The following is a 15146-nucleotide window of genomic DNA, read 5'->3' as shown; positions in this document are numbered from 1 at the left end:
CCACTTCATCTTTCACTGCTTCTTAGTCCCTATAGGCTATTTAGGATTATCAGATCACAAAGCTCCAATCAAAGCGAAGTTAAAATGAAGACAATTCCCTTTCTATACAACATTTTAAGGTATAACAGTCCTCTCAGGTTATTAGTACCAAGAAATGTTGTGTTCACTGGCTCAAAGTCTCAAGCCCTTGCTTGCCTGTTCACTTCCTTCTTTACTCATTAGCCTGTTCTTTCCAAAATTCTCTTGTCTTCTCTGCCCTTTTCCTCCAGCTTTCTCCACTTAAGGAGAAGGAGTTTCAGATCCTTTGACTGCTTTGTGCCCTTCATTCAGCTATGTTGTCTCCAGGCTCCTTGTCTCTTATCTTTCCTAACTCTTGGGACCACAGTATCCCCCCAAAAAACTACTGTTATGTGTGGTATTAATTCAGTTCAGCTGAATGGACAAGCTTTCCTTCTCTCACAGAATCTGCAACTTGGTTAGCTGTGTGGCTGGAATATTTATGAATATTCTATTCCAGCTCAGTCAATCAAACACAATGCGGTATAGATAATTCATTATTAGAGAAATTCATAGAGGATAGGCCTATCAAAAGCTAATGGTCATGAGAGTTAAATGAAAACTCTACATTCAGAAGTGTACCAGATGCTGGGGATAGACAAAACAGGAAACAGCAATCAGGGGACTGGAGATAGTCATGCCCTGCTTTTCAGCTTCCCAAAGGCACCTGGCTGCTTTTGGAAACAAAATGCTACTCTAGATAGAACTTAGCCAGATTTACCAGGGAAGATCTTAGAACATAAGAACCAGCTACACCCCCAACTCTTACCCTTGTTGCATTTCAAGTCATTTATCTGGGAAAGACCCAGCAAACCATGATCCAATTAACATGGTCTGTTCTCCATCATCTTTGTTCTTTGAGCAGTACATCCAGGCATCCAGCCATCCTCTGGACACATAACAAAGTCTTTAACAAAAACCAACTATGAACCTGTGTCTGATGAAGAACCTGTGGGATTTGAATGCTTGCAAGATTGCAAGGACTTGTTTAACATACTGATCTGCATCTAGGCTGGCATGAAAAGCATGCCTGCAAATGCCTGATCTACTCTTGTCTCTGACTTGTTAAACGTTTGCACTACAGCGCTGTAAGTGTTTAACTGTGGTTTTAGCAAATAGGCATTAATTTGATCTTTCCTGCCAGAAATAACTCTTTTTGGCTGACTCTTTTCCCTCCCAAGTCCGCTCAATCCCCACAAGCATTTAATGAGGTCAAGTTAGATACACTGCGAGTTACACAACTTTATGTCATTACTGATACAAACGTTCTTCATTTTTCTTCCTGCAATATGAATGCCTTAAGCATTCCGTTAATCAGCTATGTTAAGTCAAATAGGCTTGAAGTCATCTGCTGGACAAGGCTGCCCTAAACATTCTTTCTCATTGAAATTCCATGCTTGGCACCAGTGATGTGAAAGTGCCTCAGCTACTCAGTTCTTGCCCAAATCTCTTCATAAAGTTGTATGTTAATGTGAGTCATTCTTGGCAACTCTCTTTCTATCCATATTTGTACTGTTTTGTTATGTTTCTATGGGAAACAATGGCAACAGCACCATCAACTGGCAGTAATACAACTACATTATCCAATAATCATGCATGCCACTGAGGCACAGTACAATGAATGCAAATAGCACAAAATGTCTATAACATCATTGCAGTATCCAATAATGGTACAAATCTAAGAAAGCTTTTCCTATTGTTAAATCTCAGCATTTGAAAGTATTCTATTTAAAGGTTGAGTAAAGGCAGATAGTCCTCTATCCAATCAACAAACATCATGGGAACATTTGCTAGAGTAAAGGCTTGGCTTGCAGTCACTCTAATTCTATACCACTTTCAGTTTTTGAACAATTATTAATGAATAACTCAGTTAAGAACAACAGTTGGTAGTAAAGTCCAGAAGTTACCAGTGCAATAACCTGGTCTTCCAGGAAGGAACACAGTTGACACACCAGATATTACTGATACACAGCACTTCTTGCCAGGGCTCTAACTTGCACAATCACCAGATTTAGCAGTACCCCATGGTGGAAACCTGATTTTTCATAGGATATGGTGTCCCTTTTATAACAGGTAACTTCTGCACATTCCCAGATGACATGAAGTATATCAACATTTGTCTTATCCGAGTTCAGTCAGAATGTGTATCTAATCCACTGCTTCTGGACATGAGGAGAACAAATACTAGAGCTGTGATACACCTGCATGTTGATAACACTGCCTACTAAATCTCAGGATGATCTTTCATAATGCCTTCATATAGATATTAATCAAATAAGTATACTTAAAGTTGGGATAGCACATCCAAGTATTCAAAACACTACAGGTGCGTTATTTTATCATAAATCTTACAGCAACACTGTATGGTAACTATTATTGTCCCCATATTGCAGGGAAAGTAGCTTGCTTAAGGCCACCTAGCAAGTTAATGGCAGCAGTTGGTTTAACATTGGGGAGTTCTGATTCACAACTCATTCTCTTAGTCACTGTAGAACACTAGCTCTCACTTGGTTCAGTCTTCAAACAGCATCCTTACCTCTGTTGGAGATGCAGCTCCTGATAACATTGACTCTTAGCACCAGCAACCCTATTGACCACTAGGGGCATTAGTGGTAGAGATAGCCAGTAAGGGCATTCTCCCTCTAACCATGCTTTCTCTACTCTGATACCTCTTTGTTGGTCTGAAAGTCTCAGGTTTCATTATCTCACCTGAGAGACCTCCTTCTTCTCCCTTCCCCCCACTTCCTGCATGTAGCTAGCCAGGAGGCATAATAGGTCTTAATCTATCTCTGATAGATTTTCCACATAAACTACTTTATTTGGAACTTTAACTTCATGTCTCCAGACAATATTAATTGGCAGTGTGTGCCTTACCTGTGCACTTCCACTGTAGCAGGGGCAGATAAAAGAATCTTCTCTTATGAGCTCTCTAACATGATTATTGGCCCAGTGAACCAGTGAACCAAGAGAAAGCAGATAGAAAGGCACAGTAAGGAAAAGGAAAGGAAAGCCCACTTGAATGGAAAGGAGTTCCAAATAAATGGCAGGGAATCTTTTTGCCATGTGGACTGCAGCATAGGGACAGGCAGCAATCCCAAGGCTGGATGGATTTAATTTTGAAATGTGATCATTCAAGACGGGAGTCCTTTCTCATGGTTCAGGGACTGGGAAGCATCCTGCAAAGAGGACAGGACTTTAGCAGCTGGAGAACAAGCAGCATGGGATACCAAAACCAGAAATGTCTACAGATTCATCTGCTTGCATGTGAATGACTCAATCATTGTACATTTAACAAAGACCAAAAGAACTAAGATTTTAAAATGCCTGTATGCTAGAAGGACAACTAATACAAGTGTTGATCTGGTTGTGATACTGTGCAATATGAAACTCAAAGGAGGACAGAATTTAACTGAGCATGCTAAGAATCACATATCAAGAAGATGTGAAAGGGAAATGTAAAATTACAAGAGCAAGTAATGGGATTTATTTTGAACAGTCTGCCACAGAGATTTCAAGAGATACATTATGTTTTGGAATCAAGAGAACAAGCTGATTTGGAATTTTTCATTTCTAGACTTAAGGACTCTGATTTAAGATCAGATGTAATTCCTAATGAGCTTTCTGACCAAAAGAGTCAGGTTACAGAATTTCAGACCAAATAAAAGGGCAAGGTGTGTATGCTGTGTAAGAAGCCAGGCCATTTGCAAATGAATGATCCCAGAACAAAGACCTTGGTCACAGTCCTGCTGAAAGAAATTCCAAGAGGGATGACACATTGCCCAGAATCTCTCCAAACCAGAAAAACAGGGCTAACAGGGATTCAAAGGAAAGGGCTCAAAAAAAATTGGAGCAATTTTTTTAAACTTTTTAATCTGCTTAAAGAGATGTAAGTTTTGGGCAGTATAAAATATGTTAAATAGATAAATAAAGTGATTGCAAAAATGACTATGTGAATATAATTGTTGATAGTGGTGCAACTGCAAATCTGATTGGACTTGAATTATTAAACCTCACTAAGGCTGGCAGATGGCAGAAAAACAGTGCAGAGAGCAGAGGGAAAGCAAAAATCAAATGTAAGCTGTCAAAAGGAATGAGCATAACTTGGAGAACTGAGGAAACACTTTATGTCCCTGCACTTGAAAGCAGTTTACTTTCAGTCAAATATGCCATGCACAGAGGCTATCGAGTAGAATTCAAAGAAGATTACTGTTCCATCAGAGACAAATAGGAGTTGTTAATGAGAGGATCTTTAAAGGACTGTAAGAGATTGATTCCATTAATGAGAAAGCCAAGGAGGATCGTGCTTGCAACCGTGGCTGTCACAATGGTGTGAGGGGGAGAGGGGAGGGGGGACCCCAGGAAGCCACAGCACACTCACGTGGTGCCTTCCTGGGGTTTGGGGGGTCATGTGGTGGTGCTCACCTTAACCTTACTCCCAGAGCTCTCAACAGAGCTGCGGCTGGAGCAGTCGCTCATCTGGGCGGCCAATGTGGCTGCCCAGCAATGAATGACTGCTCGTGTGCAGAGAGAGCAGGCTAAGCCTGATCTCCCCGCACAAACCCCATCTGGTGCTTTACACTCATTGTGTGAAGCGCCCTGATATGTTCCTAAAGAGAGAGGAAAAATAAACTGAAATGCAGATGTGAAGAAGGAATATTTCCTGGATAATACACAATGTAGTATACTTTGATGAAAGATAAAAGACAGTTTCAAGTGAAGTGTCAATTACAAGTGAAGTGCCAGAAATTGGACCTGAGATCCAGATGAAAAAGTAACCAAATCCCATAACCCTGGACCTAACCACAAAACCATAACCAGAAGAGGAAGCTCTGTTAAGCCAAAAGAGGAAGATGTTAAGCCAAAAGTGAGATGCTCACAAATTGTCTAACAAAGGGATTCCACCTAGGGGAGGGGAAGCTCACAAAGCCTCCAACAAAGGGATTCCACCAAGGAAAGGAGACCTGGGGCATTAGCGGCAGAGATAGACAGTAAGGGCATTCCCTCTCTAACCATGCTTTCTCTACTCTGATTCCCCTTTGTCAGACTGATAGTCTCAGGTTTCATTCTCTCACCTGAGAGTCTTCCTTCTCCCTTCCCCCACTTCCTGCATGTAGCTAGCCAGGAGGCATGATAGGTCTTAATCTATCTCTGATGGATTCCTTACATAAACTACTTAATTTGGAACTTTAACTCCATGTCTCTGGACAATATTAATTGGCAGTGTGCCCCTTACCTGTGCACTTCCACTGTAGTTGGGGCAGATAAAAGAATCTCCTCTCATGAGCTCTCAAACAACCTCATCATGCAGGAAGAACAGAATCATGACAAAAGGAGAGGTAATACATCTCTACCTCACTTCGAGGGTTCATAAAACTACGGTGTCAAAATTATTGATAGGTATAGAAGAATTAGCCAGTCACACTCCTGCTGTTTTCTAGACAAAAATAAACCACTGGGGCTACAAGAGCAATCTTACTTTCACAACGCATTCCACAGCCAAGATGAAATTGCCAACAGACTAAGACTATTCTCAAGCCCATGCTAGAGCAGCCCAGCCTGAGCTACGCTGTTCGTGTGGAGTGGTGGGAGTGGTCCCTATCCTGGCGCTCCTGCCCTCCTGCTAGCCTGACTTTCTGCCCCGGCTGTTAACTAAGGTTAGGTGAATCTCAGGTGTGCACAATCCTCTCCAGCTCAGAAGGCTTCCACCAACCTGCCGCCATTTCCAGCCGTGGAAATGCAAGCGATCACAGCGCTCGTGGCACAGGGCACCCTGGGATGTGGGAGGGGGAAGTCCTCCTGCTCCCAGCTCTTACCTTCTCTGCACCGCTGCTTGTCTGTACACAAAGCATAGCCAGGGCCATCTGCTGGGAAAGCAGGTGATCTCCTGCCTTCCCACAGCCCTCCAAAGCAGCAGCCAGAAGGTCATGTGTGTAGTACCTCAGTGTGTAGTAATGAACTACTACCTCAGTGTGTAGTAGAGGCTCACTGAGGCTCTACACATGATCTGTGTGTAGAATCTTACTGGGTTCTGCAGGGAGAGCAGGCTTAGCCTGCTCTCCCCACAGACGATCTCCAAGTCTAGCCCTGGGCAGCCAGATTGGCCACCCACATGACTACCGGTTCCATCATGGAGCTGGTAGGGGTGGAGAGACCGAGGCCCACCCGCCCCCTGGAAGTCACAGGATGCCCCACACAAGTGCACAGGGCATTCTGGAGAGACCGCGGAGGTCAAGAGGCTGCCTAAAGCCTGCTGGCCAGGGTATACTTGTGTGTCGCCATGGTGCAGAGCTGCACCACAGTGGCACACGATCAACTAGATGGGATTAGTGGAGCGCTTGTTCTGCTAACCTTGTTTAAAGGGGAGTACTCCCTGGGAGCCATGCAGCTCCTGTGGCAGCACACAACTGCAGGGAAGCAGGCTCGGCACTCTTAGCCTGCTTTCCCACAGTCGTGAGAATTGGCTCAGAAATGACCAGTTAGGAAATTGCCTTTAATAAGTGTGGTCCAAATAAGTGTGGTCCAGAAATGACTTATTTAATAACTGCTCTACCATGTCCTTTTTAAAAAAATCCACTAGTGATGGGATCTTACTATCATATTCATGAAGCATTAATCAGCTTTCTACTCATCAGCCAGACTCTCTAAGCTTGTGCTGTTATCAGCCAAGACAGGGAAGGATTGAACAATCATAAGATAGGCTTGATCTTCCCAAATACTCTTTCTACATTCTGTGGCAACAATAAGACACAGATAAGCATTTTGCCACACATCTGTACTTGTGTAGTAAAGGTTTCATCTGTATTTTGGTTGGAAAGTGTTCCAGCTTAGAGTAGTTTGGTTGGTTGTATTAGCTCAACAATGAAATGATCCAAGCAACTGGAAGAAAAAGAAGCCATAAATACTTTTGCCATAGAAACTGCTACCAGAGTGGCATACAAGTCAGAGGGATTCAAGTGTTTTTATCTGTAAATTTCTTATCAGATAAATTTAATCTTCAGCCACGCATATACAGGGGCTACATTTACAGAGCAACGACACGGGTGTAATTGTGGCAGAAATGTGAAATTTGTTCATCACATGTAGGAAATCTAAGGGGGAAACCTACCTGGCATCTGCAGTTTGGGAAAAGCCAGAAACTGTGATAGGTTGCAAGATATAGCTGCAAATCAATCTTAAAGAAACTGGAGGGTGTGATCACTCCCACTAGGCAAGGTAATTAATCAGACTCAGAAATTTATATTGAAAATTATAACATAAATATTCATATATTCTTCACTCCAGAGCTCTTTATTGCATAACTTAAAAGAAAATATATATATATAAAAGTTGCAAACAAAGATATAAGGATTTGTAATAATAATTATATTATGTATGGCTTTGAATATATAACTGTAGGTAAAATAACCAGAGTGGAAGAGAGCTTGGGAGATTCCTTGATATTATTATTATTTAACATATTTTATACTGTCCAAACTTTGTATCTCTTACCACACGTGATGAAAAGAAACAACCAACCAGAAATAACCACAGTAGGTTGTACACTTTGGTCAGTAATACGAGCTGACCTATGGAAATCTCCAGCTGAAACAGGATCCCATATAACAGCTAAGGCACGGGAGACCTTTTTTGTTTCCATTATGCATCTATGGTAGCCCATTTGCCACCAGAGGCCTCTAGTTTTAAATTTAATGAACTATCTGTCTGGCCTTTGGTTACAATCTCAGAGGGGAAGGGACTGATAGCCCAGCTGAAAAGTAGGAAAGCTCCCAGATATGACCATATATCTGCGGAACTGATTAAAAAAAAACAATGCTGATTGGTGGGCTCCAGTTCTAGTGGCACTTTTTAACAACTATTGACTATACCGGGATAGCCCTATAGGAATGGAATTTGGCACTTTTTGTTCCCCTCTTTATAAGGGGGGTGAAATGAAATCTCGCAAATTACCACCCAATAAGTCTGCTAAGTGTGGTTGGAAAACTCTATGCTAGACACTTACGTGGCAAGCTTAGAGAGTAGATGGACAATGAAGGGACAATTACTGAGGAACAGGCAGGATTTAGAGAAAGGCGCCCTATGGTAGATCAGTGTTTGATCCTGCAACATCTTATCGACAAATACTGTGCTTGGTCAAAAGATGCCCTGTTTGTAGCATTCATGGATTTTAAAGTTGTGTTTGATTCAATAGCTAGTGATAGACTTTGGAGGAAATTGGAGGTCTTTTCCATAGGCCATTGCCTTTTGGACCTTATACGAATGCTACATGATTACAATTGGCTTATGGTGAGATACAGCACCCAGGGCCATTTAATGCAGAGGATACCCATTCACTGGGGAGTGAGACAGGGTTGCATTTTGGCCCCTCTCCTCTTCATTTTTTGTATATAAACTCACTGATGCACTCTCTATTAGAGTCAGATTTCCATCCTCTGAAATTAGGCCAGCAACCAATTCCAGTGCAGCTGTATGCAGAAGACACAGCAATTCTCTCCTTTACAGAGATAAGCTTGCACAGAACTGTTAGAAAATTTGCTACATACTGCTGAGAGAAAGAACTAGATATTAACTATCTGAAGACCAAGATTATGGTATTTCAGAAGAAATTTGTGCAGCATAAGTGGCAAATTGATGGCCAAGATGTAGATCAGGTCAAGCTCTATAAGTATTTGAGTGTGGTTTTCCAATTTAATGGTTATTGGAGAGCACATCTGTTCCATGTTAACCAAGAGGCACAAAAGATTGCCATGGCATTTTTTCCCCGGGAAGGGAAGTGGTTTTGTCTCTGCTTCAATTCAGGTCTTTAAAGGGAAAATACTAGCCCAACTACTATATGGTATCCAGCTGAGTAATTACAAAGATTTCCACCCCCTAGAGTTGGTACAAACCAAATTAATTAGAACAATCCTGGGGGTGCCAAGAGGGACACCCAATGCTGCATTAAGGCTGGAACTGGGGTTAGTACCAATTGAAGCACATGTTTGGGTTGCTAAGATCTCTTATTATTTGGAATTAAATCTTGGTCAAGCACACGTCTGGTCCTGAAGGACAACTTTGCATCTCCATGGAAAGAGGGAGTTGAGCGGAAATTAGAAAGCTATGGGCTACATATCCCAATGTTGGCCTCCTTGGGGATCTTAAAAGCCAAGGAGATAATTAGGCAGTAGATTTGGAACACAGTGACTCAGGAAGACAGAGCCCGAGTCAGACATTTAGCTTTCTTAAGTAATGCAACTCACCCTCCTAGACCAGCTAAATATTTACATGAGCTTGTTCTTGCCAGATCAAGAAGGGCTGAATGTGCTAGAGGGTCACTACCTCGGTATTCCTTTTGCTCAACGGTTATGCTGTGTCAGTCAGAGCAGTTGAGACAACTGATCATATGTTGCTTCACTGTTCATTTTATAGAGATATTCAGCTAACACTTTTGTCACCTATTTTGTCTAGATTCCCAGGTAGGCCATCAACCCTTTATGTTTCTCTCCTTTTGTCCAACAGTGATAGCAATGTTTCTATCAAGGTGGCAAAATTTTGATCCATTGCAAGGTGTGTAAGGAAGCAATTGGTAAAATCATGAATGTCAACTGTACTATATATTGTTATATTGTAAATAGTGTTTTGTAAGCAAGTACTGACAGAAAGATGATTGCTGGAGGTTACTGCTTATCTACTGTGTTGTATTTTATCTGGTCAATGACTGAAATAAAGTTTCCATTCTAGGTGGTACACCACCCAGAGCCTTCGGATAGGAAGGCATAGAAATGTAATAAATAAATAAATAAATAATAAATAAATAGCTGGGCTGGAGCTCTCTGCGTGATGGTGGTATAGGAGGTGGTGCTTGGTAAGTGCTGCAAACTCTACCCACAGTAAGAACTCTGTCTTCTCTTCCCTTTACCTGGCATGTCTTCCAGCAATATCTTCCTCCCCACTCACAGTTGCATCACTTTCCTCCCCATCATGCCATTTCCATGCCCTGCAGCAAACAAGCCAGTACTAGACTGACAAAAACATATACAGATGTATATGATTTGTACAGTTGGGTGATATATGCAAACAGTTTAGTTGCAGAGAAATGTGCAAAACATCTTGCAATCTTCTTGTGCACTTCAATTTATGATACATAACATGAAACATTCAAAAAATATGTTCTTGTTTTGAAAAAGTAATCTCTTTTGTATGTTACATCCCAATTTTAAAGTCCCTTTTTGTTTCAAAATCCCTTTTTTTCCAGCACCATAAAAATTACTGGATGTGACAAAACCCTGCAAGCATTTTTGAGAAATATCTATGGTTTGGTGAAAGTAAACTTCTAGGCAGCCTTGACTCCCATATTGTGGACACCTGATTTTTGTACCTGCTTAGCTGACCTTGACGCTTGAAATCAACATTGTGGAATTCATTGGATCAAGGCATAATTTGTTTTGTTTTGTTTTTGTTCAACTTGCAATGTTTAATGTCTCACAGTGTGAGCTTAGAACAAATTTGCATATATTAATTCTGATCCAGTGCTTATAAAGACTAACTGCACATATGCCACTGTTAAAAATGCAGGATCTTCTTTCCTGTGGTGCAAATCCACATCACTATGTACAACCATGTGTGCAGGGCAAACTGCATGTGTCTTTCATCCTCCTCCTCCTCCTCCTCCTCTTCTCTCTCTCTCTCTCTCCCCCCCTGTAGTGAACTAAGAACAGGTTACTATCTTCTTATGCATTTGGCCACACTTATTCAATATTTGTTAAACAAGCACACAATGAGGCTATTCTGATGATCAGGCAAAATCGGGCTAGGAGAGCCTAGCCTGATTTCGCCTGACCATTTGAACCACCGAGCTCGCAGGTGAGCCTGGTGGCCAAAGTATGAGCCAAAGTAACCCTCCCCTTAAACCGGGTCAGGTTTTCGGAGCGAGTGCTCCGCAAACCCATTTTTTTTGCTTGTGTTGCTGTGGCGCGGCTCTGCACCACAGCTACTCATGAGTAGACTCTGACCGGGAGGCTCAAAAGCAGCCCCCCGGCTTGGAGGTCTCTCGTGTGGCCCCTGAACTCCCCAGCCCCAGCCAGCTCCGTGATGGAACTGGCAGCCATATGGGTGGCTGTTGCAGCCGCCCGAAGCAGACTGCGGCTTGTCTGCGGGGAGAGCTGGTAAGCTCACTCTCCCCGCAAACCCCCTAGAGGCTCTTCTCAATGATCGTGAGAAGAGCCTCAATATGTGCCTGTTCTTGTATTCCTTGAACTACCCAACAAAACAGAAGATGCTCTTTAAAGTTGCAGTCTGAGCCGCCAATGCATGTTTACTTAGAAGTAAGCCCTACAGTTTTCAATGGGACTCACGCCCAAGAAAGTATCAACAGGTTTGCAGCATTTGTTCCTGAGAAGAAAACTTGTATTACCTTTCAGTTTTCAGTCTACTGCTTTGGCAAAGCTAAATTCCTCTAAATATTTCCACAAGGCATAAGCAAATCTCAATTGTGCATGACAAGCCTTAATACGCATAATTCTGGATATTTTCCAATATATGTTTCAATTGCTGTCAGTTTTACCTATTTTGTGTGTACTTAGAACTAAACTGGAAGCTTCAGTTCTGACCACCAGTTTTTCTCCTTCAATATTTAATTGATCTTGTGATAGATTTTGACAGACAGCAAGTCCCACAGAGACGACTTTGTTTTCAAGTTTTATAAAAAGAAAACATATTCACAAGCCTTTAGTCATGAAAAGGCATATAGATTACACAAAGTTTTCTGAATCTTGCAACTTAAAAAATCAATCGTTATAAATTGCAGGAATTTGCCAAACTGACTGCTAACAGCTTGCAAGGAACAGCCATTAGCAAATTCTTAAAAAGGAAAAGATGCTAATGTTAAAATAGCACTAAAATACTTCTGTTTGCCATTATAATACTAGTTTTTAAACCAAAAGATAAATGTGTTTCATTTTGACAGATAGAATTCCACTAATTCCTTGATACACTTAAAATAAAATAACTCTGGCATTGGACATCGAATTTAAAAGTTAGTCATGACTAAGCACCATTGAATTTAATGAGAGAAGTTAGTCATGTGATCAGCTTAAGTCTTATTAGTTTCAATGGAAGTAACAATCCTTACTTTCTTAGCATAGAACTCTGTGTTATTTGACAGGCTACATGAAAGGCTCACTCGACAGAGTTTTCTCATTTCCCCCAGAAGCTAGGGAGACTAGCTATAACTACTATGGCCAGAACACAACTTACCCAAATAGCTGTGAGCTGGTTTTTCTTCCACAACTTTGATTCTTCTTGCTCCTGCAGGTATCACTAAAGCCTCCACATAACCTAAGAAGAAGATAAGAAGATAAGAACAGCCTTGCTGGATCAGACCAAGGCCTATCTAGTCCAGCATCCTGTTTCACAGAGTGGGCCACCAGATGCCTCTGAAAAGCCCACAGCAAGAGGTGAAAGCATGCCCTCTTTCTTGCAGTTGCTCCCCTGCAACTTGTCTCTGAGGCTGGAGGTGGCCTATACAGGTGTACCTCATTATTCAGGGGGGATCTGTTCCCACAGATTTCCATAGGAAATGAAACTGGAGATTATAAGGCACTGGGGCAATGGAAATCGGGGTTTAGGTTTTGTTCCTGCATGGGGGGAAAAGATGGGGAAATGGTGATAAATGGCTAAGAAGAAGAAGAAAGAAATGAAATGAAATGAAGTGTCATACTGTGCTCTGTGGGTATCCAGCAATGCCCCATAAATTTGATCAATTTTCCATGAAAAATCATGGGGTGGGGAATCCTTCCCCCCCTCCAAACAGAAGAGCCACAATATTGCTCCTTTGAACAAAATGGTGGCTGGGCTGGAAATGACCTCAGAGGTCACTTTCGGCCACCTAGGAATGGCAGATACGTGAGTATTAACCCATTCTATACCTGTGTATGGCAAGACTGGGTGCCTATTTTTGAAGCGTGGATACACGGAACCACAAACAGCGGTACCGCCTATAGCAAGGTCCACCTGCAGTCACCAGATAGACCTATCCTCCATGAAATATCCCTCATGAAGTACCCCTGCTAACTGAGCAAAGAAACAACTTTTAAAGTGGTGTTTCTCTTACATTTAGCAGGGGGAGAACAACTGGCCCTAGCCAACAGCATCCCTCCAGTGGCTATTGCTGGTATCTACCTTATGTTTCTTTTTATATTCTGAGCCCTTTGGGGACAGGGGATGTTATTTATGTATTGATTTTATATGTAAATAGCTTTGAGAATTTGATTGAAGAGCAGTATATATATCCGATTCTGTAGTAGTACTAAAAGAAAAATGAAGGCATGTCATATCTTTTATTTAATTACAAAAACCTGTCTTTTCTGACTCATTCATGGGATCATAATTGTATTTGACCCTGATTCTGTTATCTCATGTGAACAGAACTTTTGATATCTAGCTGCTTGGTTTGATTTTATGCCTAGAACAGCCTTTTTGTTACTCCACCAACCACACACTGAGGCTCTTCTCACAATCCGTGAGAAGAGCCTCTAGGGGGTTTGTGGGGAGAATGGGCTTAGCCCACTCTCCCCACAGATGAGCAGACAGTCTGCTCTGGGCAACCGCAGCGGTCACCCACACGACTGCCGGCTCCGTCATGGAGCTGCCGGGGGCTGGGGAGTTCGGGGGCCATGCAGCCCACGGAAGCTCCAGCATGCCCTGTGTGAGCACGCAGGGCATGCTGGAGAGTCCCCTGAGCCCAGAGGCTGCTTTTGAGCCTCCCAGTCGGGGGTCTCCTCATGAGTAGCCACAGCATGGAGTCACACTGCAGCAACACACAAGTTTAAAAAAATGAGTTTGTGGAGCACTCGCTCCGCAAACCTGGTTTAAGGGCAGGAATTCTTGGGCGGGTTACCCGCTTAGGAACCACCGGGCTAGCAGCCGAGCCTGGTGGTTCACATGATGGGAGGAAATTGGGCTAGTCTCAACTAGCCCGATTTCCTCTCATCATGTGAATAGCCTCACTTTCTAATTGCCATTCACCAGCCTTGATAGGCCCCAGTTTTCACCTATTGACTATCATAATCTTGGTTGTGACCAATATCTCATTGTAATGTCACATTCTTTAGGAAGTCGGTAATTTTAGAAATACCTCAGTGTTCACTACTTATGTCAGCTACATAAAAGTTATAAGTTGATATCACTCTTCTTTCCCCCCACATGTGGATGTGGACCAGGCAGGCTATGAAGCTTCCATACAGTGAGGATCCACTGCAGTATGCAGAAACATAACACTTCCTCCATTTCAAACCCTGCAGGGAGCAAGAGTTGTGCAAAGGTTGTGCATACACACTACACTTGTTTCTAGTGAATGTGTGCAAGCATGAACTCAGAAGATGCATGTTCTCAAGAGTGTGTATTCATAGCCCAATCCTTTAAAAAAATATATATATATATCCTGGGAACCTTTAACTGGTAAGGGGGACACTGACTTTACACAGTTTAAAGTACTGAGAAGGAGGAACTGTGTTGGCTGAAGCTAAGTGAGCACAGATTGCTTTGCCTCAGCTCATATGGCTCCCCTGAGTCCTTTACCTGCTGGCTTCATGGCGTCAATAAGGAGAGGTGCCCTCGCAAAGTGACAGCTGCCTCCTGAGCTCATGAGGTGTGGCTGCTGCTTGTGTCCTCTTTTACCTGCTGGCTCCACTGAGTTTCCTAGGGAGACTTCTCTCATCCTCTCTAGTTTGAGCAGAGGGGTTTCAGGGGTTGTCCCCATGGAACCAAGAAGTGGAGGTGGAAACAGAGGCTAAAAAGTGGAAGGAACTTCAGTCTCCATGACATTTTTAAATGTATCTATTGTATTTAATGTATTTGTCAAATCTTGTTTTGAATGCAATTGTGTTAGTTTTCTATGGGAACTTCCACATGTCAATTTTATGCGGATAGACAGGAACACCCCTGGTGCAGGAGATGAAGAGATGAGGATTTCTGGGTGCCAGTACAACTGGCAGCAATTTGACTGGAGCCGGATGAGAATTTCCCACCTTTCAGCTACCCTGTCTGGGGCCCAAAGGTCAACTTCTTCTCTCTGGTCTATGCCTTGAGAATAGACAAGTGCCTAATCTGAGCAG

At 42.5% G+C, this 15146-nt stretch overlaps 1 protein-coding gene across 5 annotated transcripts in view; it reads right to left on the bottom strand.

Annotated features, from left to right (window-relative positions):
- The window catches only part of ADAMTS19 (ADAM metallopeptidase with thrombospondin type 1 motif 19), a 190732-nt gene that overhangs the window by 39676 nt on the left and 135910 nt on the right, over positions 1-15146 (bottom strand). For all 5 annotated transcript variants that reach the window (XM_053302857.1, XM_053302859.1, XM_053302858.1 and 2 more), the window contains one exon: positions 12289-12369. In XM_053302857.1, the coding sequence (XP_053158832.1) occupies positions 12289-12369 (81 nt within the window). The remainder of the gene's footprint in view (positions 1-12288; positions 12370-15146) is intronic.

This window comes from Hemicordylus capensis, chromosome 2 (assembly GCF_027244095.1).
Source record: "Hemicordylus capensis ecotype Gifberg chromosome 2, rHemCap1.1.pri, whole genome shotgun sequence".
Classification (NCBI taxonomy): Eukaryota; Metazoa; Chordata; class Lepidosauria; order Squamata; family Cordylidae; genus Hemicordylus; species Hemicordylus capensis.
Note: the sequence above shows the minus strand (reverse complement) of the source record. Positions and strands in the feature narration are given on the sequence as shown.